This window comes from Schistosoma mansoni, chromosome 6 (assembly GCF_000237925.1).
Source record: "Schistosoma mansoni strain Puerto Rico chromosome 6, complete genome".
NCBI lineage: Eukaryota > Metazoa > Platyhelminthes > Trematoda > Strigeidida > Schistosomatidae > Schistosoma > Schistosoma mansoni.
Window position 1 is genome coordinate 15,240,272 of NC_031500.1, and position 26,695 is coordinate 15,266,966.

General features: G+C 35.3%; 1 protein-coding gene and 1 non-coding gene across 2 annotated transcripts; both read right to left on the bottom strand.

The window, feature by feature from the left end:
* Positions 1-1,691: 1,691 nt before the first annotated feature.
* On the bottom strand, positions 1,692-25,320 carry Smp_147050 (putative atp synthase alpha subunit vacuolar; the record flags this gene model as incomplete). Its single annotated transcript, XM_018798385.1, has 13 exons — positions 1,692-2,192; positions 3,915-4,107; positions 6,764-6,858; positions 8,422-8,625; positions 11,163-11,304; positions 13,223-13,494; positions 18,806-18,968; positions 20,365-20,516; positions 21,160-21,440; positions 22,781-22,870; positions 23,410-23,538; positions 24,917-25,006; positions 25,317-25,320. 13 exons carry the CDS (start codon positions 25,318-25,320, stop codon positions 2,118-2,120), a joined length of 1,890 nt encoding a protein of 629 aa, XP_018653332.1. The 3' UTR covers positions 1,692-2,117.
* On the bottom strand, positions 16,485-16,556 carry Smp_tRNA_02280_Pseudo_TTG.1.1. The gene has a single exon. It is a non-coding gene (tRNA).
* Positions 25,321-26,695: the final 1,375 nt, after the last annotated feature.

Below are 26,695 nucleotides of genomic sequence, written 5' to 3' on the forward strand. Positions count from 1 at the left end.
TTCGTGTAGGTCATGTTTTGTTTATAAACAATTGTCAACCAACACCAAAGTCAGAATTCTCAATACAAATGTCAAGATAGTTCTACTGTATAGAGCGGAAACCTGGAAGACTACGAAAGCCATCATCCAGGAGATACAGGTGTTTATCAACAGTTGTCTACACAGTATACTTCAGATCAGATGGCTACACACTATCAGCAACATTCTAATGTGGGAGAGAACACACCAGATTTCAGCGGAGAAAGAAATCAAGAAGAAGCGCTGGAAGTGGATAGAACACACATTGAGGAAGTCACCCGATTACGTCACAAGACAAGCCCTCACATGGAATCCTGAGGGCCAAAGGAGAAGAGAAAGACCAAAGAACACATTGCGTCGAGAAATGAAGGGAGACATGAAAAGAATGAACAAAAATTGGATAGAACTAGAAAAGAAGGCCCAGGACATAGTGTGTTGGAGAATGCTAGTCGGCGTCCTATGCTCCATTGGGAGTAACAGGCGTACGTAAGTAAGTAATGTTTCATATCTTAAACAAAAACCATTGAAGATCATTCATAATCGTAAATTACCTTAAACTACATAAATAAAGTGATACTTGTCTTAAGCTTTAACCAAAACAGTTACTAGGTTAAAATGATAGTATACAAAATTCTTTAAAATACCCAACAATATAATTATTTTTCCCTTTTTAATAAGAAAATGATTGTATAAATATATTGAATATGTTATTGTTCTACTATACACCAAAAAACCATAATTATTTTGTTATTGTATTGGTGATTAAACAATAAAATTGATGTAATCACTGGTAATAATAGTAAAGTTGATTGGTGATTTTCAAATTAATTATGTTTAAATAATACTAACAACAACAACAACAACCACAGCAACAACAACAACAACAAACAGAAAATCAACAACATTAACGAGAAAAAAATGATAAAAAAAAGAAAGTCAACGATGAAGACAATATCGACAAAAAAGTTGTCAACAGTAAGTAAGTAAGTAGTATAACAATGGTGGTAATAAAGAAAAAAAAGGGGACAAAACATGGGATGATAACAAGTTTGAAAGGAAATGTGAGTGTGTGAAGACAATAGTGATAAAGAAGAAACATGAAGATAGATATGATTTGAAAGTTGTCAACAATAAGTAAGTAAGTAAATAAGTAGTATAACAATAGTGGTAATAAAGAAAAAAAAGGGACAAAACATGAAATGATAACAAGTTTGAAAGGAAATGTGAATATATACTTATTTAACCGATAGAGCCGGATAGGAATACATTCAGGATGGTATGAATAAAGAATATTCATTATAAGAATAATTATGATACTTAGGAATGAAAACAATTGGGCATTTGTTGTATATATATATGTGTAGATGAATAACAAATATTATTATGCATTGGAATCATCACATAGTGTTTACATGTGTGTTTTTCTTAATGGGAGATAGACGGAAGAATTATAAAATTTGGTCAACTTGACATTACTACTACTACTACTACTACTACTATTATTATTATTATTACAATATATAATTGTTATTACTACTAATATAAGTGATATTGTGTACTGTTTGACATATTAACCGTATCCATTTTACTCCCTCATATTATGATCATTACCGCCATCACACCTATTCTTCACTCCCACAACAGGTATAAAAGAAGAAGGCAACTGGAATGACAGGAAATAGAAGCAGATATGAAAAGAATGAATAACAACTGAAAAGAACTGGAAAGGAAGGCTCAGGACAGAGTTGGATGAAGAATGATGATGAGCGGCCTATGCTCCTCGACGAGAGGTATCAGGCATAAGTAAGTAACTATAATGGCAAGAAAATTTCCGTGAATAAATAATAAAATAACGAGATATTGTAAAAGAAAGACAAGCAAAAAGAAAAAAAAACGACTATAAGATCAAGGAGTAAACGACCATGATAGTGGAGAAGAACAGCGACAGTAAGTGGGGAACTTTTGTAACTTAGAAACAAGGAACATGAATAGAAAGAAGGAAAGAGAAGATGAGAATATGTCGATAATTAGATAATTTCAAGAGTAAATAAATAAATAAACGTTGATATATAAATGAAAAAGTAATTAGATATTTTCATCTATAAATCTTCTAGATTTCTAAAACCAGATGATATTTCTTCATATAATTCATCATAGTCTCGTAGAATTTTCTCCTATGAAAAAAAAACCAAACAACGATTAAATAAAGTAACAATAAGAATGCAAAATAATAAATGTACTTCATCAATAGTATGGAATATAAACGAATGTCCAGAGCATTAACCAGGTTGGTGGACACGAAAAGTCTACCTAGGGGAGTCGGAAACTCCTGATTCCAAACCAATGGTACACATGGATTCCAGTATCCTGAGGGAACAAATGGTGTATGAACTAATCCTTGGTCACTGGCTGCATCTCCTCACGATATTCCACTGCCTTGTGGATCAAATCTTTAGATCAAAGGCTCCGAGTGTGGCCCCTTAAGATAACCACCAGCTCCAGTTTGGGCACCTGGGCAGTATCACAGCCCTCACACAAATCAAATGAGATTTGTGTGGCGCATATATGTCTGGTGCCCCTTTGTACCAATATTTATATGTTTAAATAAATAAATCGAATATAAGTAGTGTGTTTTGTTAATAATAAATATGAGAGATTTACTCTGGATAGGATATCTAAATTAAGACTTAAAGAATGGTAGCGCCAAAGACTAATTTATGGATTATTATTATACATGTATTTTCACTGTATGATAATTAATTAACTAGACTGACCCAGTAACTACTGTTATACTGTTTCCTATTCGTAATTTGTTGTGAGTTTATTAATTAAAGTCTCCTCGACTGGCAGCCACTTTTCAGCTTGATCATATATAATTGTTTTTTTTGCATTTTATGGTTTGATGTGGTCAGGTATGTTTGTATGTAAATTACATATTCTTGAAATAAAATATTCATATGGTAAAGACTGGTTACTGTGTTCTGAACTCAATGGGCAAGGCAGGGAGGGAAGCTACTGAATCGAGGACCAATAAGGACTAGGCAGTGACTCAAGGCTAATGGTGCTAATTGGCATGTCCCTAGTTAGCTCAGGGATAACGTCATAGGACCTGATATTTTGGTTGGTGGCTTTGTCGGATGATATTAGTAAGCGACCGTATATTGTGACAGATACATATTGAGAAAATCATGAAACTATATAACGAAGTAAGCTATGACAAGGAATTCTTTAGATGCAGACTAAAAAACACATTGCATTGAGAATTCGAAGAAGACACAAAAAGAATGAATCGCATTTGAAAACAACTGGAAAGGACAGCAAAGACTAGGTCAGAGATTGCTGGTCGGTGGCCTATGTTCCGCGAGGGTGTAAGTATGTACTCTGAAACATCAAATTGACGAATATATATATATCTTTACTCCTTCCCTGTTCACACCAGCAAAAAAGAGTAGTCTAATTATATCTAGATGCTTGATTGACAGAGATCCAGGAAAAAGAATGTTACATTCTAGTTTATTGAATTATATATCAATTATATCTAATGATTATTACTTAACGAGTTTGTCTAACTCAACTGCCAATTGTTGCTATGGCAGGTTTGTTGAGATTGTCAAATTTTCACAGATAACATCATCCATTGATCTTAGTTAGATTACTATTAAAAACCAGAATGCCGGGTTAGTCGTCCAGAAGTGAAGCGGTCACCGCGTGGCTTAAAATTCCCGGGTTTCATTTCTGATGGGCTGGTGGTGCATGGGGACTGTTGAATAGTCCCATAACTAGATGTTATTTATGGACAAAACATTTAGTAATCATACCGTTTCGGTCATTCATGAAAGTGAGATTTATTTCAACAACAAAAAAAGAAAAAAATCTTTCCATTTGAAATTGTTTACCTTTCCATCAGCTGTAGGATCTTTAAATTTCATACTAGAAATTTTATAAATTGTTTGACCCATAGCTTCACGTATCAATGCCCATGTAACACGACGATCAGATTGAGCAGTTACTTCAACAGCATGTCTAGCTTGATCATAGAATGCAATAATATTTTTCATCATGCCAACAGTTTTATAAAATGGACAAAATCTAAATGAAAAGAAAAGTAGGATGATAAGTGTTTTATCCCTTTCTTTTTTACTGTTTCTGCGAGAGAACAGTAAGGTTTGTATCGAATAATAATAATGATAATAATGATCTATCGGTTAAGTGCTCTGGCACGAGACTGGTAGGTCCTGGGTCCGAATCTCTTGAGTGCGGGATCGTGGATGCGCAATGCTGAGGAGTCCCATAATAGGACGAAACGGCCGTGCTTTCGGGCCTTTCAAGGTGGTCTAGCTTCAATTGACTCATGATTACAACTATGAAAATAATAATATTATTATTATTGGTATTTATGGATTTGTTTTGACGATGAAATGTCGTATGTAAAATATTCAAAGTGTAACGAGGGTAGACTTCGATAGGGTAAACCAACTTATTATTTTTATGCAGAGTCATACAGTGTGTTTGTAAAATATAAAAACAATATGTTGAACAGACCACTTGCACAAATTCCTTGAACTGTCTCTTACAAACTCCATCATTCTTCTGTTCGCGTTGCCACTCGGACTACTTTTTATTTTTACTCTTCTCCTCATGTTCCACTTCTGTCAGTAAGAATCTTACTTCCAATTCTTCATGAATACTACTTATATCTGTCCGTATAAGTAGCAAAAGTAGTGTAATATAAAAGTGAATTTTATTATTTGGTGTTGGATAGTAAAAAACAGTCGGTAGAAGTTTCTGGTCTTCAATCCTCAGTAATTTAATTACTTTTCACCAAAATGTACATAAGATCGGATATACATTAAGAAAATCACCAATGTGCATCACGAGGCAATCCCTAACATGGAATCCGGAAGGGAAGCGGAAAAGAGGAAGGTCAAAGAACAAATCACTCCGGGAAATAGAAGCAGATATGAAAAGGATGAATAACAACTGGAAAGGATTGCCCAGGACAGGGTTAAATGGAGAATGCTGGTGTGCGGCCTATGCTCCTCCACGAAGGGTAATAGGCGTGAGTTAGTAAAATGTACATAAAGAATGTTGAGGGAGATGTATTCCGCAGGATGTCGACCGACATCATTTACTGTCATGAAATATTAGAATTTTACATGTACTAAGCAAAATCTATCCACTTATGTAATGAGTATGTGATGAACGATGACTTTATGAGTACAGCTTGATGTACAAATTTTTAAAGACTATTAACAAAAATTGCGAGCTTCATATTGACATACGTCCTAAGTTAATAGATTTTTAACTGAAAAAATAGTGATGATTGATATAGGATACCAACTAGTCATAGTTAATGTAGAGCTTGGCATATATGTGTATTCATCCATGTCACTATACCGAATTAGCTCAACAGTATGAATAGCAAAGGAACCAATATGATTTACCAGCAATAATGAGAAAAACTGAACATTGAGAATACAGTTCGGAAAAATAAAAACAGGATGAAAAGACATGTATTATGTAGTACTGGAACTCAAGATCTAGAGTAAAACAGAGTAAATATTATCTGTAACATGTCACTTGAAGTCAAGAAGAACCAATCACAGTTATTGCACTGATCATGTAGACAAAACCAGAAAACTTTTATCGTTGAAAAGTAATATTTTATAAACTGACAAAGTATTGGCAATAAACAATCAACAGTAAGATTACTGACGAAGTAGCAAAAAGCAGGTTATCAGTAAGTCAACCCATCAGTCAAATATAACGTAGAAACCGGGTGTGTGTGCACATCGGTTAAAGCTACCATACTTCAGTAGCACAGAGAGATTAAAATTTCAGGGCCAATCCCAGAATAGTAAAGGTAGTTTGTAATTTCCCGTTATTGATAATCAGAACTGTAATCGGCTAATAGTTGCTGTCAAATGTACATCCTGATTAAAATACCTAAGCGAAAAGTCTGTGATCTGTAGTTATGTATTTCATCAGAACTGGTTTTCAATGACCAGGATTAACATAAATAATTGAAACACATTGGGATTTGAATATAACACAATTTAAAGAATTCCATTTCAATACTTTTGAATGCTTATCAGTATAGAGTTGTGCAGATTATTGAGTTTCGTCGAGATCATGAACCGACCGATGTTAGACTACCATTAAAAACCTGTAAGCAGTGTACGGTCATTTTGTCCCAGAACGGGACTCCTCGCTAGTGCAAATCCGCGACCCTGTGTGAAGGAATTGAACCCAGGACCTTCGGCCTCGCACGCAAACGCTTCCCTAGTTTTGTCAGTAAAAATATGCGCACTAGCACTATAACACAGAACAATTCAGACGTTTGGTTATCTACCTCAGGTAATAAGAGAAAGTCATACAATAGGAATTGACTGAAGCGGAACATGTCCACCATTGAATGCCAGCTACATGGTCTAGAGGTTAAGCACTCACCATAAGACAGAAGATCCTAGGTCCGATCCCCAGTGCAATAGTGAGTGAGTGTTACTGAACATTCCTGTACTATAACGAAACGGCTGTATATTGCTTCCCGGTTGGCTAACTAGAGTTAACGGATGATGTAATCTACGGAAATCCAACAATCCCCCACAGAACTCCAGTGCTAATTCAAGTATTTATGATATAAAGTGAAAAGCAGTTATACAAATAATACGATAATACACTATGCTTGTATATTGCGTATAAATTATACATCACAAAAAGAAGAAAATAGTTACTACTGATTTACCTATCATACGATGAATAACCATTCTGTTGAAGGAAATCATCTTTAATGATACGTGCAACTTCCAGTGTGATTTTATCTGCCTCTGCTAGAGATGCCTATAAAAATGTGATCAATGAAATGTGTACTTGATAATAATTTGATAAATAAACAACTGAAAAAAGAAAACCTAGAACATTAAATATTCTTTTTGAATATAGAGCTTGATATCTAAGTATGGGAGGAAGTGAAGTAACTCATCTGTTAAGTACAAGCTAGTGTACTTCTTTCGAGGTAGATTATAAGTGTGAAGAATAGTGATTTCTATCTGAATACCAAAATCCAGTAGATGAAGCAGGATTTGAACTGATGATTGACCGCCTAAAAACTAATACAAGTAAGACTACCGATAAGTTACATTTAAAAGCGATGCAATCTATACCTTGAATTCATTTTTAATGAACGTATAGATTACGGTTGACTGTGACTGCCTGATAGCCTTCAAACTGGGTCAAGATAGTTCTAGCTTTCCAATACGTCATGGCTCTTAATGATACCGTATCTGATGTGATCTTGTAAAGGAACGTAGATATAAAGTGGCCAAATCTTTAATAGTAAGTTAGTGATTAGTTTTGATTATGGATAAATATATATACATTAAAATATGAAGTGTGGCTAATTCATTACTAAAGAATCTGTTAAGCCTGAAGATTACACAAACTACTTTTGAACAACCTATAGAGAATTTTTCTCCATTTCTGGATTATTGAAAATTTCATTGTACATAAGTACTTTGTATTTAACCACTTTTTGAGTAGCTTGTCTACAATGGAGCCAAAAGTTTATTTCTAGCTCACTTCAACAGATCACATGAAATCATATTTAAAGCTATTATATAATATGAACCAATTAATCTGATGTGATTTGATAATATCAGCTTATCTTCTATAAATGAATACATAGATAAATTTTATGTAGTTGGAATCATGAGTCGATTCAGGCTATCAGTTAAGTGCTCGCGCGCGAGCCTGATAGGTTCTAGCTTCGAATCTCATGAGGCAGAATCGTGGATGCGCACCGCTGATGAGTCCCACAATAGGACGAAACGGCCGTCCAATGCTTTCAGGTTTTCCATGATTGTCTAGCTTTAATTGACTCATGATTTCAACTGTATAAAGTTACTAAAATCTCCACAAAACCCCCTTCTGAAAATAGATAAATCTCTGAATAAAGAATGGAAATTTAACGTATATAATTTTAGTTAAGAAAAATATTAATTATTAACTAAACAGATGATACAATCCATGTATAAAGTACACGTTTATGCAGTCAAGTTCGACGCAAAAAAAACAACAAATTTTGTATGATACCTACTGATATAATCCAGTTGGTACATGTGGAAAAAATTATAGTGGAGCAAGACCTACTTGGTTGAAAATCAAACATAATTTTACCACTAATCTATATAACTATAAATATAATTGATCCTAATACCAAAACTCCCCCTGTAGCTCTTCTAGAGTTACTTTCGGTCCCAAGCCCGAGTAAAAGAGGAGGATTGAGCATGGAGTCAACAACTTCATCCTGTAGAAAACAACCTTATTAAGAAAAAACGCTAACCAGAATAAACGATAAGAAAAATCATTCAACATGTTATTTTTACTCGATCCTTATTAACTTACTTTGCCAACTAATTGTACAATTTCAGATAATTCTTCTTCTTCTTGTAAAATTTCTTGCATTTTAGTTCTTAATGCAACGAATTCTGGGAAATTACGATCAAAATAATCATCAAGTACACGTAAGTATTTTGAATAGGATATAAGCCAATTAACACTAGGAAAGTGTTTACGTTGAGCTAGTTTCTTATCTAATCCCCAAAATACCTAAGAAGAAGAAGAAATAATTGACAAAAGTAACATGTTGTTAGTGTAAGAAGGTTATGGAGATTGTTGAATTTCATAGATTATATCATGAACTGGTCACAATTAGTAATGAATGTATTATTTATGATATCCCAGTAAGTAGAAAATTGTATTTCTGATATTTCATGACTTAATGTGAGCTACTTCTTCAGAGTAAATAAATAACCGAAATAAAATTAACACAAGTTTAATTAGTACAAAGGAAACAATGAAGAATATCTTTAGTACAATCAATATCATAATAAGTCTGAATGTCATTGTCAAGTTATTTTTTGGCCAGGGTGAACTTGTATGAAATATCACTGTACTAACTTGTGAGTCAGAAGGTGGAAATGAATAATGTATGCATTTGTAATATGAATTAGTGAGATTGAAATTGAGTGTGTGTGTGTGTCCGTAGATTGTGTGGGAAATAAATAGGGTCAAATGTGATTGTTGGGATAAACAGTCCATGTTGGATGAATATTTAGGCCTTTTTTCTATTGGTTACAGTTAGTCAGCTGTTCAAAATCAGGAAGCACTGAACAGTTGTTTTGTTAGTGTGGAACTTTTCAGAAGAGGATAACCCTTGAACGTACTGTGGATAGAAAAACGTGATTGTATGTCTTGATTGTAATCTTGAGACATTTTCCAAATTTAATTCGAAATCAGCACTAATACTATATATTGTAAGTAAACCATGTTCGGAGATTGCAGATTAAAAAATTTGCCCAAAAATTTGATGACTTCAAAAGAATATAGTGTCTCTCTCCTCCTTTTGCACCGAGACATATGAAAATGAAAGCTTGCTGATACAGTGTATATGATTTATTCAGTCGTATTTATGCACAACAGTAACAAATAATTGGAAACCATAAAAAGCGGCAATTTACTCGCTAAAACATTCAGTGTACAGCGAGTAGATCGAAAATTTAAAATCCGCCTCATCTACATCCGGTTAATATTACTAGTGGCTGGGGTGTTGTTTAAAAAATTGAGAGGACGAAAAGCGAATGTCCGGCGCTCGAACCGGGTTGGTGGACACGGAGAATTCACACAGGGGAGTTGGAGAACCCTGATTCCAAACCAATGGTGCACATGGGCTCCAGGATCATGAGGGAACAAATGCTGTATGAACCAATCATTGGTCATCGGCTACCATGGGACTGCATCTCCTCACGATGCTCCACTGCCTTGTGGGTCAGACCTTTAGGTCGAATGCTTCGGGTTTGGCCCCTCAAGAAAACCACCTGCTTCGGTCTGGGCACTTGGGCAGTATCACAGCCCTCACACGAATCAAATGAGATTTGTGTGGCGCATATATATCTGGTTCCCCTTTTTACCAATATTTATGTGTTTAAATAAATATAAATAAATAATTCAGCTAAAAAAACGATATCAAACTAATTATTCATTGTTAACTATGAAAATTTGAAAAAAAGAAGATTGAACAAAGGTTGTTCATGAAAACAAAGTATCATTCATATTATCAAAATGATTATGTTTACTATACAATGCATCCAATATACTATGATTACCATTATCATTATTATTATTATTATTATTATTATTATTATTATAAGTAAACAGTAATAAACATAAATTGATCACATCAATAGTAAAGTTTAAAGGTCAATTACAATGTACAGAGTATACACAGTTTAATTGTGCGAATTACGTTCTATTGAATGTGATATTTATTTAATAGTGAACGTGGTTAACAACATTTTTCTTTCTTTTCAATAGGTGGTGCATTGGTTGTTAATTAAGTGTTTAAAATGAATAGATGTGACAATTTCTAATTGATAATTCATTTATTCTTAATTGAGTTAATTATTAAATAAGAAACAAATCTTTATTATCAACAGAATGTGGGGTTTGTGGAGATTGTAGTAATTTTAATAGTTGAATTCAGGAGTTGATTTAAGCTAGACCACCATTGAAAACCTTGAATCATCAGATCACTGTTTCGCCCTAGTGTGGGACTCATCAACAGTGCGTATCCACGATCCAATACGCGAGCCAGAAGGACCTGGGTTGGAGTCCTGTGTGCAGGGTCGTGGATGCGCACTGTTGGGGAGTCCCATACTAAAACGAAACGACCATCTAGTGGTTCCAGGTTTTCAATCGCGGTCTAGCTTAAATTGACTCATGAATTTAACCATTAAAAATCTTTATTAGATCAAAGTAATACACTTTGTAACTCGATAAAACGAATAATGAAGGGAATAGATGAGGAAAACAAACCAAAGTAAAGAATGGGTGTATTTGTTTCTTGTAATCAATTTCCAGTCACAATACACTTAAGGTCTTCAGATATATAGATGATGACTAACTAACGAACCGTAAACACGAACATTTTACCTTTTGAAACAGTTCAAACGAACAATTAGTAAAGTCACAGACCAATATCTTCGTTTGGCTATCATTAGCTTTCTTACAACCTATTCTTATTCTAGTTAAGCATACACGTAGAATCAATCATTCATAAGACAAAGCATACAGATATTTTTACAAACCTGTACAATACTTAATGTAGCTGATGTAACAGGATCGGCAAAATCACCACCAGGTGGAGATACAGCACCGACAATACCGACTGATCCATAACGTAAATCTGGACCACCAAGACAATGTACACGACCAGCACGTTCATAAAAGCTAAATATCAAATAAATAAATTTTCTTTTAAAGATGATGATTTGAATAGATCAAAATTGCCTAGTTGACTAATGTTATTTTACATATAAAGGCATCTAACTTCAAAGATTTCAGTCGTGACGTTGTTAGTAGCTAAAATGTGTTTTTGTATAATGGAGCATCAATGGAATTGAACTTCTAGTCGGGTGGAATGCCTTATTTGATAATACAAACAAACACCGAACTAAGATGTGAAAATACACAATACCTAAAGTCAGATGGATTTCACTTTAGTATCTGTCATAAGTTGGGTGATAATTCGATAAAACTAATGACAAAATAATTAAGTACCTATATTTATATCTTTTTAATCTTTACAGTTCACAGTAAAACATAAAACTACCGGATTATTCAGACCAAAGTAGGTAAAACGAGGTTCAAAACGGAGACTAGATAGTTGCAAATCGAATGCTTTAATCAATAAGTCAAAGATATCTTACAGGGAAGGATTTCAAGTACTAATAATGGAATATCGTTAAGTTTTAATTTAACATTCAATTAAAATGTGACGATACAAAAGAAAAAACAACAACATTTTAACAATGCACATCAGTTATCTATCATTAATTAAGAAAGTTCTCTACCAGTTCAGATGTCACAGAGATTATTTCTATACATCATACACAAGATGCATGAGTATATACAATTAGCATACCGTTAGATTAACTGAAAACTTAGCTAAAACCTGGACGAAACCCCATCTGAGTGGTCTTGATCACTGATTGTCGCAGTCTCTAAATAAGGACAAAAGTTTTCTCATGATAATCACAGAAGAATCAGTTTGATTAATAGTGTCTAAAACATCAACCTCAATAATACTTCGACGTCTCAATAGAGTTTGTGAAGAATATATCTGAGAAGCCAAGGCTGTTCTCAGACCTGGATATGGATATATAAAACAAAAATTCACCATTCGTATTCAAAAAGCCTGTTTAGTTTTCGCTAACTTGCATCACTTGTGGAGTAGACAAGATATTCGTCTGTCAAACATAGGACGAGTTTACTATTCAACAGTTCGTCTCATCCTACTTTGTGAATGTGAAACATATGCATTAAGAATAGAGGAAGTTCATACGTTACTCGTATTCGATCATAGGTGTCTTTGAAGCATCGCTAGTGTACTTTGGGTCCACCGAGTAAGCAAAACCTGGGACATTGTTATGTTGCCGAGCTACCGCTTACCTCGACGAGCGATATTATCTGGTATAGGATTAAGCTGAAAGAAAGCTAGGGGTGGCCAAAATAAGATATGGTGCCAGTTCATGTAGTCACTGAGAACTGGACTGAGTCACGTTCATAGGTACAGACTTCTTGATTGAGGTCCGTGTGATTATTGTAACCAGTGGTTAAAGATTTCGAACGGCATGGCTCAAAACAGTTTACAATGGCGCAGGTTTATTCACTATTTGTCTCTCCGTTAAGCTTTTAGATTTCTCATAAATTCTTTTTTATTATTTTAATGATTTATATTTTTTCGTATTGTATTTTTGGATGCCTAATCTTTTCAATTACCGTAATACTGTTACTACCTCTACTATTCTAGGATTCAGCTTGACAATTTCACCTTGCTGTCCTAATGGAGTAAAGCAATTCGAACCAATGTGCAAGCACTCCAGTTTCTACGTCGCGGTTGACGGACTAACCGAAAGTCAGCATTCATAAACACTCAGTTCAAACAAAATCTAACAAAAGAAGGTTAATTATAATACTCAGATGGCTGAAAGTAAATGACTTGAATGTTTGACAAAACGAGACAACCTTATTATTTATATACAAGTATAACATGAATTATAAAAAATTCTGGAAAAAAAAATTATCATAAGTAAAGAATTGTATGAATAATCAAGGAATGAAATGAGAGAAAAAAAATTCCACAAACCTTGCAAGTCGTGCACCTAAATAAGCTGGATAACCGGAATCTGCAGGCATTTCAGCTAATCGACCAGAGATTTCACGTAATGCTTCAGCCCAACGACTAGTTGAATCAGCCATCATACTAACATTATAACCCATATCACGAAAATATTCTGATAATGTTATCCCTGTATAAATTGACGCTTCACGAGCAGCTACAGGCATATTAGATGTATTTGCTACGAGAGCTGTACGTTGCATAATTGATTCTTGTTTTCCATTAACTTCAACTGTTAACTAAATAGAATTTATATACATAAACAAGGAATTACTTGTATGGACATATATAAGTAATATGTGTCAGGAATCGAAAGTAGAAGTTTTACGGAGAGAAGAGGAAAATGAAGAGAAGGGAAAGAAAAACAAGAAGCAATCGAAATAACAACAGGAATGAAAGAAAGATTGAGTTTGTAAGGTACAACTCAAGGAAAATCAGTAAGTAGTATATTTCATTTATTGTTTTCATATTGTACAAATACAGTGTGTACTTTTTTATGTAAACAATAAGTTGGTTCACTACCCAAAACTTAGGTCATTACAATACAATTAATGAAGTGTTGACAAATGTAATCTCGTACAAACACAAGCACATACTCATTTTTATACCAAGCCTAATGGTTGACTAATAAGAGGGGACGTAGTATGCAGGAAATTAAGAAAGTAGGACTAGAGATGTAAGAGACTAAACAATCAATTGAGTAATATGACTTGGTAGCCAAGTTTATGATTGTGTATTATGCTACGGATTTAATGCCTAGCGTATGGATAAGCATTACTAATCGGTTGACAAATATGAAGTTTGGAGGAGACAAGTTTGGAAATGAAGCCTAGTAGTTTGAGATAATCATCAAACTATCAATATATACAATGATTTAATTTCGATAGTGTAATATTACGAAGATTATCAGAACTATGTGATGTACTAGCGCATTTCGAACAATCTGACCACACATATACTTGTTAAGAATATTTATATATAAACATAAAAGGTCAACTAGACTGGAAATGGGGGGGTTTATTTATTTATTTATTTAAACACATATATATTGGTACAAAAGGGCACCAGGTACATATGCGCCACACAAAATAATGAAAGTAGGAAGAGAAGGGATGAAAAGATAAGGCGGACTGAAATGTACAACCAGAAGACTCTTTCAGTTAGGAAAGTTAGAACCATTCTTTATGTAGAAAGTAAAAGAAGGTTGCAGCAGGATCGCCACTGGCTTCTATTCTGAGCCATATCTGATAACGTCTCTAGCCACTGTGTTGCACCATCTCTCGGACCCCAACCAAGGAGTCGTGAAGGACCAACAGAAGCTAGCCCTTTGCAGCTCTCTTTCATGCCACGACACCATGTCATACACTGACCTCCTCTCCGCTTTTTCCAACCAGTCCCAGAGTCGGCAAATAATGCACGACGTGGAAGTCTCTGGGACGACATTCGTAAAACATGTCCAAGCCACCGAAGTCGGTGTTTCAAGATGGTGACACCAATTGAATTATCGTCTCTGCGCCCGAACACACGATGCCGAACCTCTGCATTACTAACATGGTGTTGCCACTGGATGTCAGCAATCCTTCGGAGACAACGATGATCGAACACAGAGAGACGTCTAACATCCTCAACTCGGAGAGGCCAGGTTTCACAAGCATAGAGCAAAACTGCTCTCACCGACGCGTTGTAGATCCGACCTTTTACAGCCAGACTAACATCACGAAGGCGCTAAAGATGGCCCAGATTGGCATAAGCCGCTCTGGTTTTCATTATACGTGCACCAATCTCATCACTCACGCCACCACCAGCACTTATATAGCTACCTAGATACACGAACTTCTCAACTACTTCGATCTCCTCACCATCCAGGGTGAGTACAGGATTAGAATCCTGCCAGTCTTGTAGGAGTACTTTGCACTTGGAGGGTGCAAAGCACATGCCGTACCTGCGGACACTGATTGCCAACTGATTAAGTGCGGATTGCATGCCTTGGGCATTATCGCACAGTAAGACAATATCATCCGCATACTCAAGGTCGAGAAGTCGTTCTCCAGGCAACACATCCACACCGCCATTACTTACATCCACCAGAGCTGTTTCCAGGATGTCGTCGATAGCAAAGTTGAAGAGGAATGGTGAGATCGGGCAACCCTGCCTAACCCCACTGCTCGAATGGAACAAGGGAGAAAGGTGGTTGTATGCCCTCACTCTGCCTGAGGTGTTCGTATACAGGGCCTTTAAAATGTTAATGAACTTCTCAGGCACACCCTTCTTCAATAGACAATCCCAGAGAACAGTCCTGTCCAACGAATCGAAGGCCGCCCTGATATCAAGAAACACCACGATTGTTGGCCTGCGATAAGTATGACGGTGTTCTAACATTTGGCGGAGGGTGAAGATGTGATCAATGCATCCTCGACCAGAACGAAAACCAGCCTGCTCCTCGCGAGTCAATCGTTCTCGGGTTTTAAACAACCTACGAAGAATGATAGAAGCCAATAGTTTGGACGCAATCGAAAGTAGACTTATCCCCCGATAGTTATTGCAGGAACAACGTGAACCCTTTTTAAAGATAGGGACGACTATTGACTCATTCCATGATGTTGGAACACTTTCTTGCTCCCAAACCTTTCCAAACAACACAGTCAATTCCTTAGTCAGAAAGTCGCCACCATCTTTAAAAAGAGCCGGAGGTAAGTCGTCTGGGCCAGGTGATTTGTAACGTTTCAAGAGTTGGAGTTCCTTGCGGACTTCCGCCTCGTTTGGTGGAACAGTCGTCACCGGCCATGGGGGGCAGGACAAGCTGGTTGATGTTGCCGGAGCAGCAGGCCAGTTGAACTGCCCTTCGAAAAATTCCGCCCATCGTCCAAGACGTCGGGAGATGTTAGTGATTGGCATCCCATCATCCTCGTAGATTGGGGGGGCAAGAGCAGATAAGTCTAGTTGACCTTTTACTTTTATATATAAATGTTTTTAACAAGTACATGTGTGGTCAGACTGTTCGAAATGTATTACGCTAATACATCACATTGTTCTGATAATCTTCGTATTATTACACTATCGAAATTTATCAAAGGGACTGATTGCCTTAAAATGATTTAATTATTTCTAGTATGATAAAAACAATAATGAGATAAGCAAAGATGGATAGTGGCTAGCAGTGGAATCCTCGACGCGCGTTTCGTCCTATTTGGCACTCGTCAGCTGGATGTACCTGCATCTCGGAGTTGATGTTCACTCTGGGACTCGAACTCAGTGCCTTTCGCTTCAAACGCCATCGCGTTATCCACTCAGCTACTGAGACCTGACCAGAACTCAGTAGCTAGCCACTATCCATCTTTGCTTACAATGCTTGTGAAATAAGGCTATATCGAAGCAATACACACAGTATGCACATACGCCAATTAGAGACTGACCAGTTGCAGTCCTTAAACATTAATGGGAAGATTCAAACAAGCAATACTAAGTCAATAATGAGATAACATCGGATTAGCTGACTTGGACTTTGAACATTCGCTTTTCAAGAAAGATATTAGTCTTCTATGTAAACGATTAAATAAGTGGAGTGAACATTTTCAAATAAATTGCGATCAAAACTTCCAAATAGTTCCACTCCTATTTTTTCTATACAAAAAGAGTATTGACAGAAAGATAGTATCCTTTCAACAGTTTCTAACGTAGTAATCATATCTCTGTTGGACATAATATATTTCTTAAAGTTAAGCTATTTGGTTCTTGACATTACAAACCAATATAAGTTCTCAGAAAAAAAATTGTCCAATAAAATGGTAAGTTTTCCAGTTAAACATAAATACACAACCAATCTTATATAGAAAAAAATGTCAGAAGATTAACATAAGACGCTTATGTGTACATTTCATTACTCTCTGTACTTTCAAACTAAATCCAAAGAGAACAACTCATGACAACCAGCTAAAACGTCTATACATCTACATATATCCTTTTTTCTCCCTAAAATTCTCTAATCAACAAAGTAATGAAAAGTCAATGGAAATGCACACATACGACTAGAATGATCTAAAAAGAAAAGGAAATCAATGGTGCATAGTGTAATGGATAACAAAGTTAAATTCATGCTTTCCATTATAATAACTATGTACCTATACACACTTCTCAGTTTAAACTTTGATGAGATGTGTGTGTGTGTGTGTGCGTATCTACGTAGATGTGAGGACATGTGTCCTTACTCAATATAACAATTTATTTAAGGAACAGTTTTATTTTGTTATCATGTAAACATTATTAATAACAAGTTTAGACTAGTTGGGTAATAGTAATAATAATAGATTGTAGATGTTATCTAGCGAAACTATTAGCAATAGTAATGAAAAATAAAGTCATTCATAAGTTAGACAGTTATGATCAACGCAACACCCGGGGGAGGGATGTATACCGGTGAAAGTTCCTACAACTCATATGAATAAAGGGAGAGAGACAGAAAAGTAATCGGTGAAACGAGAATCAAAGAAGAATAAATAATGACGGAAATCTTAAGATGATAGCTATAATTGGAGAAAGAACAAATGAAACTGAAGAGTACAAGGTTAAGAATAATACTAAATTTAGGCTATGGAAGATTATAACGAATGTGAGTACAATTGTGATTTACCAATTAACGCCTTAAACTACAGATTACAATTACTAGGGCAAGTCCTAACAAAGAGGTTTGGACTTCTCAACATGACTCACACTAACACTCAAGGAATTAATGCCGTAGCTTGGTCTAATTTCTCCACGTCATTCTTCAACCAAGGTTGGTTAGAAATGATCTAAGGTATTTACTTCGAACACGAGACGGAGTGATTGAAAAAATTCTTGTGGAAAAACTTATTGTTCAATTGACAATAATAATAATAATTTCATTGGAGTCATGAGGTGATGTCAGTTAGACCACAACTGAACCATGGAGGGGCTGAACGATCGTCTCGTCCTAGTATGGGAATCCTGAGCAGTGCGCATCCAAGATCCGGGACGCAGAAATCGTACCCAGGAACCTCGGTTTCCAGTGCGATCACTCAACCTCTAGATCACTGAGCTGGCGTTCAACGATATTAATGTCTGACTGCAACCAATCCACGATATAGCGCGACCACATTCCATTGTCTTGAGTGGTTGACTGTTTCACGTCCGACACTGTTGAACTCCACTGGTCACAGCTTCTCACTGGAACTCCGGGAATTACCCCTCCAAGCCAGTCACTAACGAGCACATGGTAATTATCAGTATAGAGTTGAGGATATTGTTGAGGTTTTATTGAGATCATGAACCGATCAATGTTAGATCACCAGTGAAAATCCGGAAACATTGGATGGGCATTTCATCGTAGTATGGGAATCCTTAAGAGTGGGCATCTACGACACCACACACTTCCAGGTTTTCAATGATTACCTAACACTGATCGGTCCATGATCTCCATAAAAAATCAAAGATCTCCACAATCCTACACTGATGATAGTAAAAATAGTAATAATAATAATTCACATTAGGTTACACTACTGACATCAATAACAGTAAAAAATAACAATCAATCACCTCTGGAAAATCGCGTAACACTTCGGACATTTCATTACCACGTTCACCACAACCAACATAAACAATAATATCCGAATTAGAGTATTTTGATAATGACTGAGAAATAACAGTTTTACCACAACCAAATGCTCCAGGAATTGCAGTAGTTCCTCCTTGAACACATCTAAAATTTGAAAATAGAAAATAAAATCTCTTCATCATGTACTGAGTGAATTATCTACTAAACTGAACCAAACTTTTTTTTCTGAAGGATACTAGCAATGATACAAATTTGAAAATTCCTACTTCATCGGCGGTTTGCAATTTGAAGTATGGTATTGGTAAGTTTTAGCCTGTCTGCAAGTGTAGAAGTTCGATATAAATGTATTATATATTGAATCCATAATAAAATGTACCCTTTGGAATTTATCTCAAATGTTATCCGGTTTATCCAATTGAGTCAGTAATACGATAGTAAGCGTAATTCCTTTGTATAAAACATTTCAAAAAGCCTGTATAATGACAGCATATAATCAATTAACAGCTTCAAACATAGGATTTCGAGCTCTATCATCTGAAACCAGTAGCAGTGCGATCAATGTAATTATTTATTAGTATCTTTTCACTTGACTTCTTGACATTTTCTATCTAAACGGAACGAATATTGTAAAAGTAGAACTGGTTCTTTGAATTATTATTGATCACACTTTTGCTGTATAATTACCGAATGACAAGACTACTACGTACATATATTCCATTTATTATAGGCTTTCGGTTCATATATTAACTAATGTATAAGACTTACTATTCTTAATTTGTTCTCATCCTATTATTTAAAATCTCCTTATTCGCAGCCATTTTTGGCTTGTTCATCCAAATTGTGATTTTTTGGTTTTATGTTGTGATGTAGTTCAATATGTCTGTACATAAACCATGTCTGCCTGAAGCACAAATACAGTGGAATCTGGTCGCTGACTTTTGTAATGAAGTTAGTGCATAGAGAGGAGCTTGAGAATAACGGACCAGTAGGGAATTAGTTGTTTCGGTTTAAGGTCCATAGTGATGATCGAGAGTGTAATTGATCAATTTGAGGACACTATGTCATTGAGGGAATCGTAGACGCGAATATACCAAATCAGAATAAGGATTCGCACAGGTGACTTGTACGTGACATTGGTCAGAGATCTTAATACATAACAGCTTTGCTAGTATTAAGTATGACAACTAGAACTGATGGGCAATCTGTGCCATGTAGTAAGTGAAAAGGACTGAAAATAGGAGTAGAGATGCTTAGAAGTAAAATCGAATAATAGAAAGTAGTCACCTAAATGCATGAAATATATTTTTACTCACTCAATATCGTGTGACTTTGACTTGAAACGGAAGAAATTAGTCTTACCAAAAAATCTAACAAAGCACAACCGTATAATCCGATTAAAAAGTTCCAAATGCTTTAGAACAGTGAGCTCAGGTCACAGGTCATACAGTCGTAAATTCAAACTCAATTGAGCCGATTTCATTTTATCCATAAATCTGTATTAACAACTCTAAATTCAGAAAATATTAACGTTTATACTTACGGAAATAAAGCATCCAAAATTCGTTGGCCAGTTAGAAGTGGATGATTGCCAGGTAATTTTTCAGCTACTGGACGAGGTTGACGTACAGGCCATACTTGTAACATAGTATGGTGGCTGATTTGTCCGTCGAATTCTATTTCCAATATTTTATCCTGTGTATGTACGAAAAGATAAAATACATGAAATCAACGTCAGACTATAGAAGAGAAGTCGTAAAACGTAAATAAACATTGAGTAATTGAAGGTAATAGACAATAAGTTTTGCCTTAAATCTAAGTTTCGAGCATGTGGAGACAAAAGGGCACGAGAGTAATACATTATTTATGTACTTGATGACTGTTATATTATTCAACTGAACGATCCCATGGCAACGACCAACAACCAGATCCGCGCAATCTTGTGATTATTCTGTAGCTTTGACCCTTTAACAGTTGAGAAATTTAATATGTGGTGCTACTACTGATGATCACATAATAAGGAATGTGTAGGTGTTTAGAGATAAATCAGGCGTGACCTCTATTGAGATTCCAATTACAAGGAGGGAATATAACGTGAAGTATATATATATATATATATATATATATATATATATATATATATATATATATATGCTCCTATAAGCTATGGGTAGATGAAAGTGATAATGTGGTTTATTAGAATGTCTATCAAACGTTTGACCAGCTTCGAAGTAGTAAATTTTAGTAAACTTCATTCTTTGACATCCTCGTAGATTAAGGTGACTCGTTCGTTTTTAACAAAACGTAGGTTAATCAAGCAAAAATAACTGATATTCACAAAAATTTTACAACTTGCCGATAATGTGTAGTGCCCAGTCGGAGCAATCCATTTTACTGTACCTTGGGCTTTAGGTGAAAGCATGATTCGATGTTGAACTAAAGTATTTTCAGGCACAATACCATAAATATCTCCACCAGTTATATGCATTCCAGGCTTTAAACCTGATGTCGGAATAAATTCCCATTCAACTTTACGATCTAATGCAGGAACATTTACACCCCTTGGAATATAGATCGAACTAGTTAAGTCACAAATGCCTTTTAAAGGGCGTTGAATACCTAAAACAAGTGAAATCAATAAGTCAACTATCTTTTTTAAAAGAAACGACAGTAAATAACTTAATCTTGAAAGACATGTCAGAAATGTCATGAAAAAAGACTTTTGTATGCAGATATGAGTGCTATTTTGTGAATATAAAAAAACATTTGACAAATATCTTATGATAAAGATGTATAATATTACATCTGTTTTTACGACCGATTTAACACTAACCTTAATATGCGTAACATGGCAATAAGCAAAGTGGTTTACAAATTAATGACACTAGTATGAGATATCTTGAGTGATCTGATTATACTAGATTGAGAATGTATACAACAGCTGAGGATAAATTATGAATAAACATGCCTCCTAACATATCTCAAAATATTATCTTAGCATTATTATCTTTGTTATGATTACGTAAACAAAGTGACTGAACAACCTTATACACAAATAAGCCCAAATAAACTTAGTTTTTAGTTCATAAAGGTGTAATTCATTGAATTGATCATTCGATCAAGAGCTAAGATAGAACTTTACCCAGCATGATCTAACCGATCTCGCAGAGATCACATGGCAAGCATAATATTCATGATGTAGTGCACAAACTTTATCCTTATAACTGAGTTATTTTATAATGGAATACGAGATGGATGAAACTATGCAGAAAACTGTAATATGTATGTTAACAGCCATATATGACCGATGGAAAAGTGTAACTCTGCTGTTTAGCCAGCTTAGGAAAAGCACACAAAACATATCCAGCTGCATACGACCAGGTGTTAAAGCTAAACACTCATTATTCCCTTTGCAAAGACAATGTAAGTTTCTCTTTATCTACTCATTTAAAGCAAAAAATCATCTGTACAAGGTTCACATGTAAGAACTAGAAGTACTGACCGGTTATTTAAACCAAATGCAACTGGGTTGAGGGTTTTGGGGACTGTGATTAAATGGTTGAAATTCGATAGTTTGAGACTATTTCATCAGTACTTATTCTATTTAACAGTGGTAAACGGTAATTTTCTATTTCGCCTCATGTGGGTAAGACGATAAAATGATAAAGTGTGGAAGGAAATTATTAATAAATTAGCAATAGTTTATGAAATCTTGAATAATAGCAATCAATAAGTTGTCTACACGTAGGCTATGTATCATGTTTGGCATGTGATAAATACAGTGTCACAAAGTCATCCTGTCTTTAACTTGTTCTTGGAACAAAATGGTGCTCAGAGAAATAAAGTGTGGAAGACAAACAATAGTAACCGTTAGTTGGATTACACAATCAACCATGAGCAAGTTGGTAATTTATCATTAAAGAAAACATAAATTTGAAAAACAATGCAGATAAACATACCGTCGAAAATATTGTTGACAATCCCAGGTCCAAGTTCAACTGATAAGGGTTTACCAGTTCTAAGAACAGGATCACCTACAGTTACACCAGCTATAAGAGGAGAAATTGTTAAGGGAAAGAGGATAACAAATAGACTGTTTAACACAATTTACGAACATCAATAACCTCAAAATGGGTGTAACATGTGTTGGGATTTTGAAATATGTTCTATCAAATGTTGCATTTTAAAAAAGTATAAAGAATACAGTCATATCTTTTTTAATACGTACAAATGAACTAATGGTCAAACTTTCTTGATCTATTGATTCAAAAAGATGGATTTTATCAAACAACTTGAAATTATTAATCAAGACCTTAAAAACTATCCCGTTTGTTTATTTAAAGTGTTCGAACAAGAAATAAAACAGATGTTCCATACTCCTTAAATTTTCGTCTTTTAAAATGACATCAACTTATTAGACCTGGTTGGTTTTCATGAAATGATTTATTACGAAAACATTTCTTTGGAATGCGCCGTTTAAGCTTTGTACAATGTACGAGTGATTAGGTATCATCAGAGTATACACTTATTTAAAAGATTCACTAAAAGAAAAGAAGCTGTAATACGAAACTTGGCTTTAAAAGGATACATGTTTCTTCATACACCTGAATAGTGGCCAGATCACCTTCCAAACGAATAATTTCTCCAACCAATTCATCATGTCCAACACGAACTAACTCGTACATGGCAGAACCAGCCATGGATGATGCGGTGACAACTGTGAAAAAGAAAACACACATGATGAGTATAAAGGTATCAAACGATAAAAAAAACATGACAGAAACATCTTAAAATATAGTTAACATAACTTTGACGCTTTGCCTGGTATGTTATGCAGTTAGAATGAGACTGTCTGACACTAATGGACGGAAAGTTTTAAAATCAGTCAAAGTGGAATATACAAATGCATATGTGATCTATCTTTATATACTGAAAACATTATTTACAATATTTAGTTATTGTTTATTTACCTTTATCCTTATTTTTGCCTTCTTAAATCAATTTCTATTATAATAACCTTTATTTCTGTGCTTTAGAAGTGTTCAAAACTAACGAGATATGTTTTTATGTCATATTTTGCTGTCAATATGTCTACTTAATTGTACTTCCGTGTTAAAAGAAACATGTTTAGACAAAAGCTTGTGATGACTACACAGAGGCAACCAACTATTACTTTAAAACTTGTAAGCAACAGTATGACCATTTCATCAAGTTTCCGATAACATTCAGAGAGATAGCCTTCACATGGACTCAGTGAAGAGCCCAAATATATGTTCAGTAAAATCATTTATTTATTTATTTGAACACAAGAATTTTACAAGGAGGCGCCACACACAAAATTGTCATTTCATTTAATTGTGTGAGGGCTATGACACTGCCCGGGTGCCCAAACCGAAACAGGGAGTTTCCTTAGGGGACCACACCCCCAGCCTTTGACCTAAAGGTCTGATCCACAAGGCAGTGGAGCATCGTCCGATGGTAGTCGGTGACCAGCGATTGGTTCATACGCCATTTGTTCCTTCAGGATACTGGAGCCCGTGTGCACCATTGGTTTGGAATCAGTGTTTTCCAACTCACCTAGGTGGACTCACCGTGTCCACTCGGTTAGAGAGCTGGACATTCTCTTTCCGTCCTCTAAATTTCGTAAAAAACACCCGTGGTGCGAGAAGGCAGTGAGCAGGACTTCCCTGGTAGAGGCTGTATACGTGTGGTCGTGTGAGAGCATTTAGAGAGAGGGTGGGCCCTCCCCACTCTAGGCCGTATCAGTACTCAAAGGTATGAAATTCGAACGGACAAAATTAAGATTAGATGGAATAATTTTAGATTTTAATGACTTCAAGTATTTTAGTGAAAAAAAAGAATTCTATACTTATTTAAACCTTATAATTAGTGCTACATGGTGACTTAGAATGGTTAAATTTTGAGGCACGTCCATTGACGAAGATATCTTTTGGTTACCTAGAGGTCATTAATTGCAAGTCCATGAGCTGTCAGACTTCCCTCAGTTGCAGAGTCTACAGTTTATGGAGAAAGAAATGCAGTGGGAACCGAAAGGATAAGTGATGTTAACGAATTATGAAAACTAGTATACGCACCAGGACCTGACACAGCGTAAACGTATCCGTAATGACTTTCACGACTGCCATTTTCGATTCTGAGCTCCCGTAAAGACTGTTCCATATCACCTGGAAATAAAATTGTAAACATACAGAACACAATAATAATAATGAATAAGGATTTTAAAAGAAACATCTAAAGGTAGATTGATGAATAAGAACTAGATACAGTGATTTGTGGCAAGAAATGATACATACTTCTGTAGTGAAAAGAATTAAGCTACAATAAAGTACAGTTGGACAAAGAAATACTAAAACAAGGAATGTCGGTGTTGCACGAAATACATTTGAATAATATCGGTTCATGATTGTCAATATTATATAAAAATGAATATTTACTACAACGGTATATCTATTGAAAAGAACAATTAGCATTTACCCATGCTTTGAAAATATATTTCATTTTGTCTGGATGCTGATGCTAGTGAATGCAACATTGGTATTTCTAGTTATATGAGCTTATTACGTTGTCAGGACAGAATAAATTTGGCAAAAAGGTCTATTAAACAGTTTATTAACACTATTTTCAAACGGTCGAAAATCCATAAGTTCCCTTTTTGTCTTAAATTCTTTGAGCGATGTTTGTTTTTCCAGATTATTGTCAGATAACTAAACACTGAGTCGTATTTCAACATTTTAATGGCAAGATATAACTGTAAAACGGGGTTTGTATTGAGTATTCAATACAAAACCTCGAAAAAGGTCATTCATTCACCAGTGGAAATCAGTAAAATAAAGTTACCAGGGTAGAACACTACAAAAAGCTGACCTATATTTGACTTTTGATTAAGTGTTCGTTTGCCTTGAAGATACCAGTAACTTATACATACTCTACGCTCACCGTAAAATGACTCACAAAACTACTTTTGATAGTCGCGGACTGTATCCACCACCAAAATTTACCTTACATAAAGTCCAATATGTCCAAGTCCTTGAAAATCAGTGTACTTGAGATAACAGTATCTGAATATATAGACAGTAACAGAAGATGTCCAAATATGGATTGTTGTTCACAACAAGTTGTTTAATTTAGGCTATTCATTATAAAATGCATACAGATCACGAAATGCGAAAAATCATTAAATTGTACGACAATAGAGATTATAGTTGCTGTTATCAGATTTCAACAATACCTGGTTGTTCGTTCGGTTGCTGTCTTTGCGTGAGAAAGTCCAGGGAAAGTGTTTCTATTTGAGATCTTTGCTGTAAGGATCACGATCATGACCGTTTCGGACAGTCACAGACTTCTTACTGGCTCGTTATTGACAAGTTTCAAGTCAGTTGTTAATTCGGCCCCATTTTTCTAAGTCGAAGACTGGAACTATGCGCCTTTGGGTATTCTGGCTTAGGGCCAATGTCTGGAAAAAATCATTAGTTGTCTGAGATACTGGTCATAGTTTTCATGTTCGATAATATTTCGGTCTATCAAGCAACATGAATGTATAGTTTTGTGTTAGAGCTGCATTTGACTTCTCATAGTCTTTAAAAACTCTTCGAGACAAGAGCTATTCTTAAGGAAAGGTTAGTGGTACAGCATGTGGTTGTTTACGAATTATTTGGAATGGTAAAAAGCAATGGTCTGTATATTGGAGATGACTATTGTCTTCCTTATCTCCATACTCAATGGACGAAGACAAATGAATTATGTAGGTTCAGAATACAAGTGTCCCTGAACATATGGTTCAGTAATTCGTTAGCACATACAGTGGTAATAAACAGTCAAAATACAATTCGGTGAATGGAGACAGCTGATTTTAA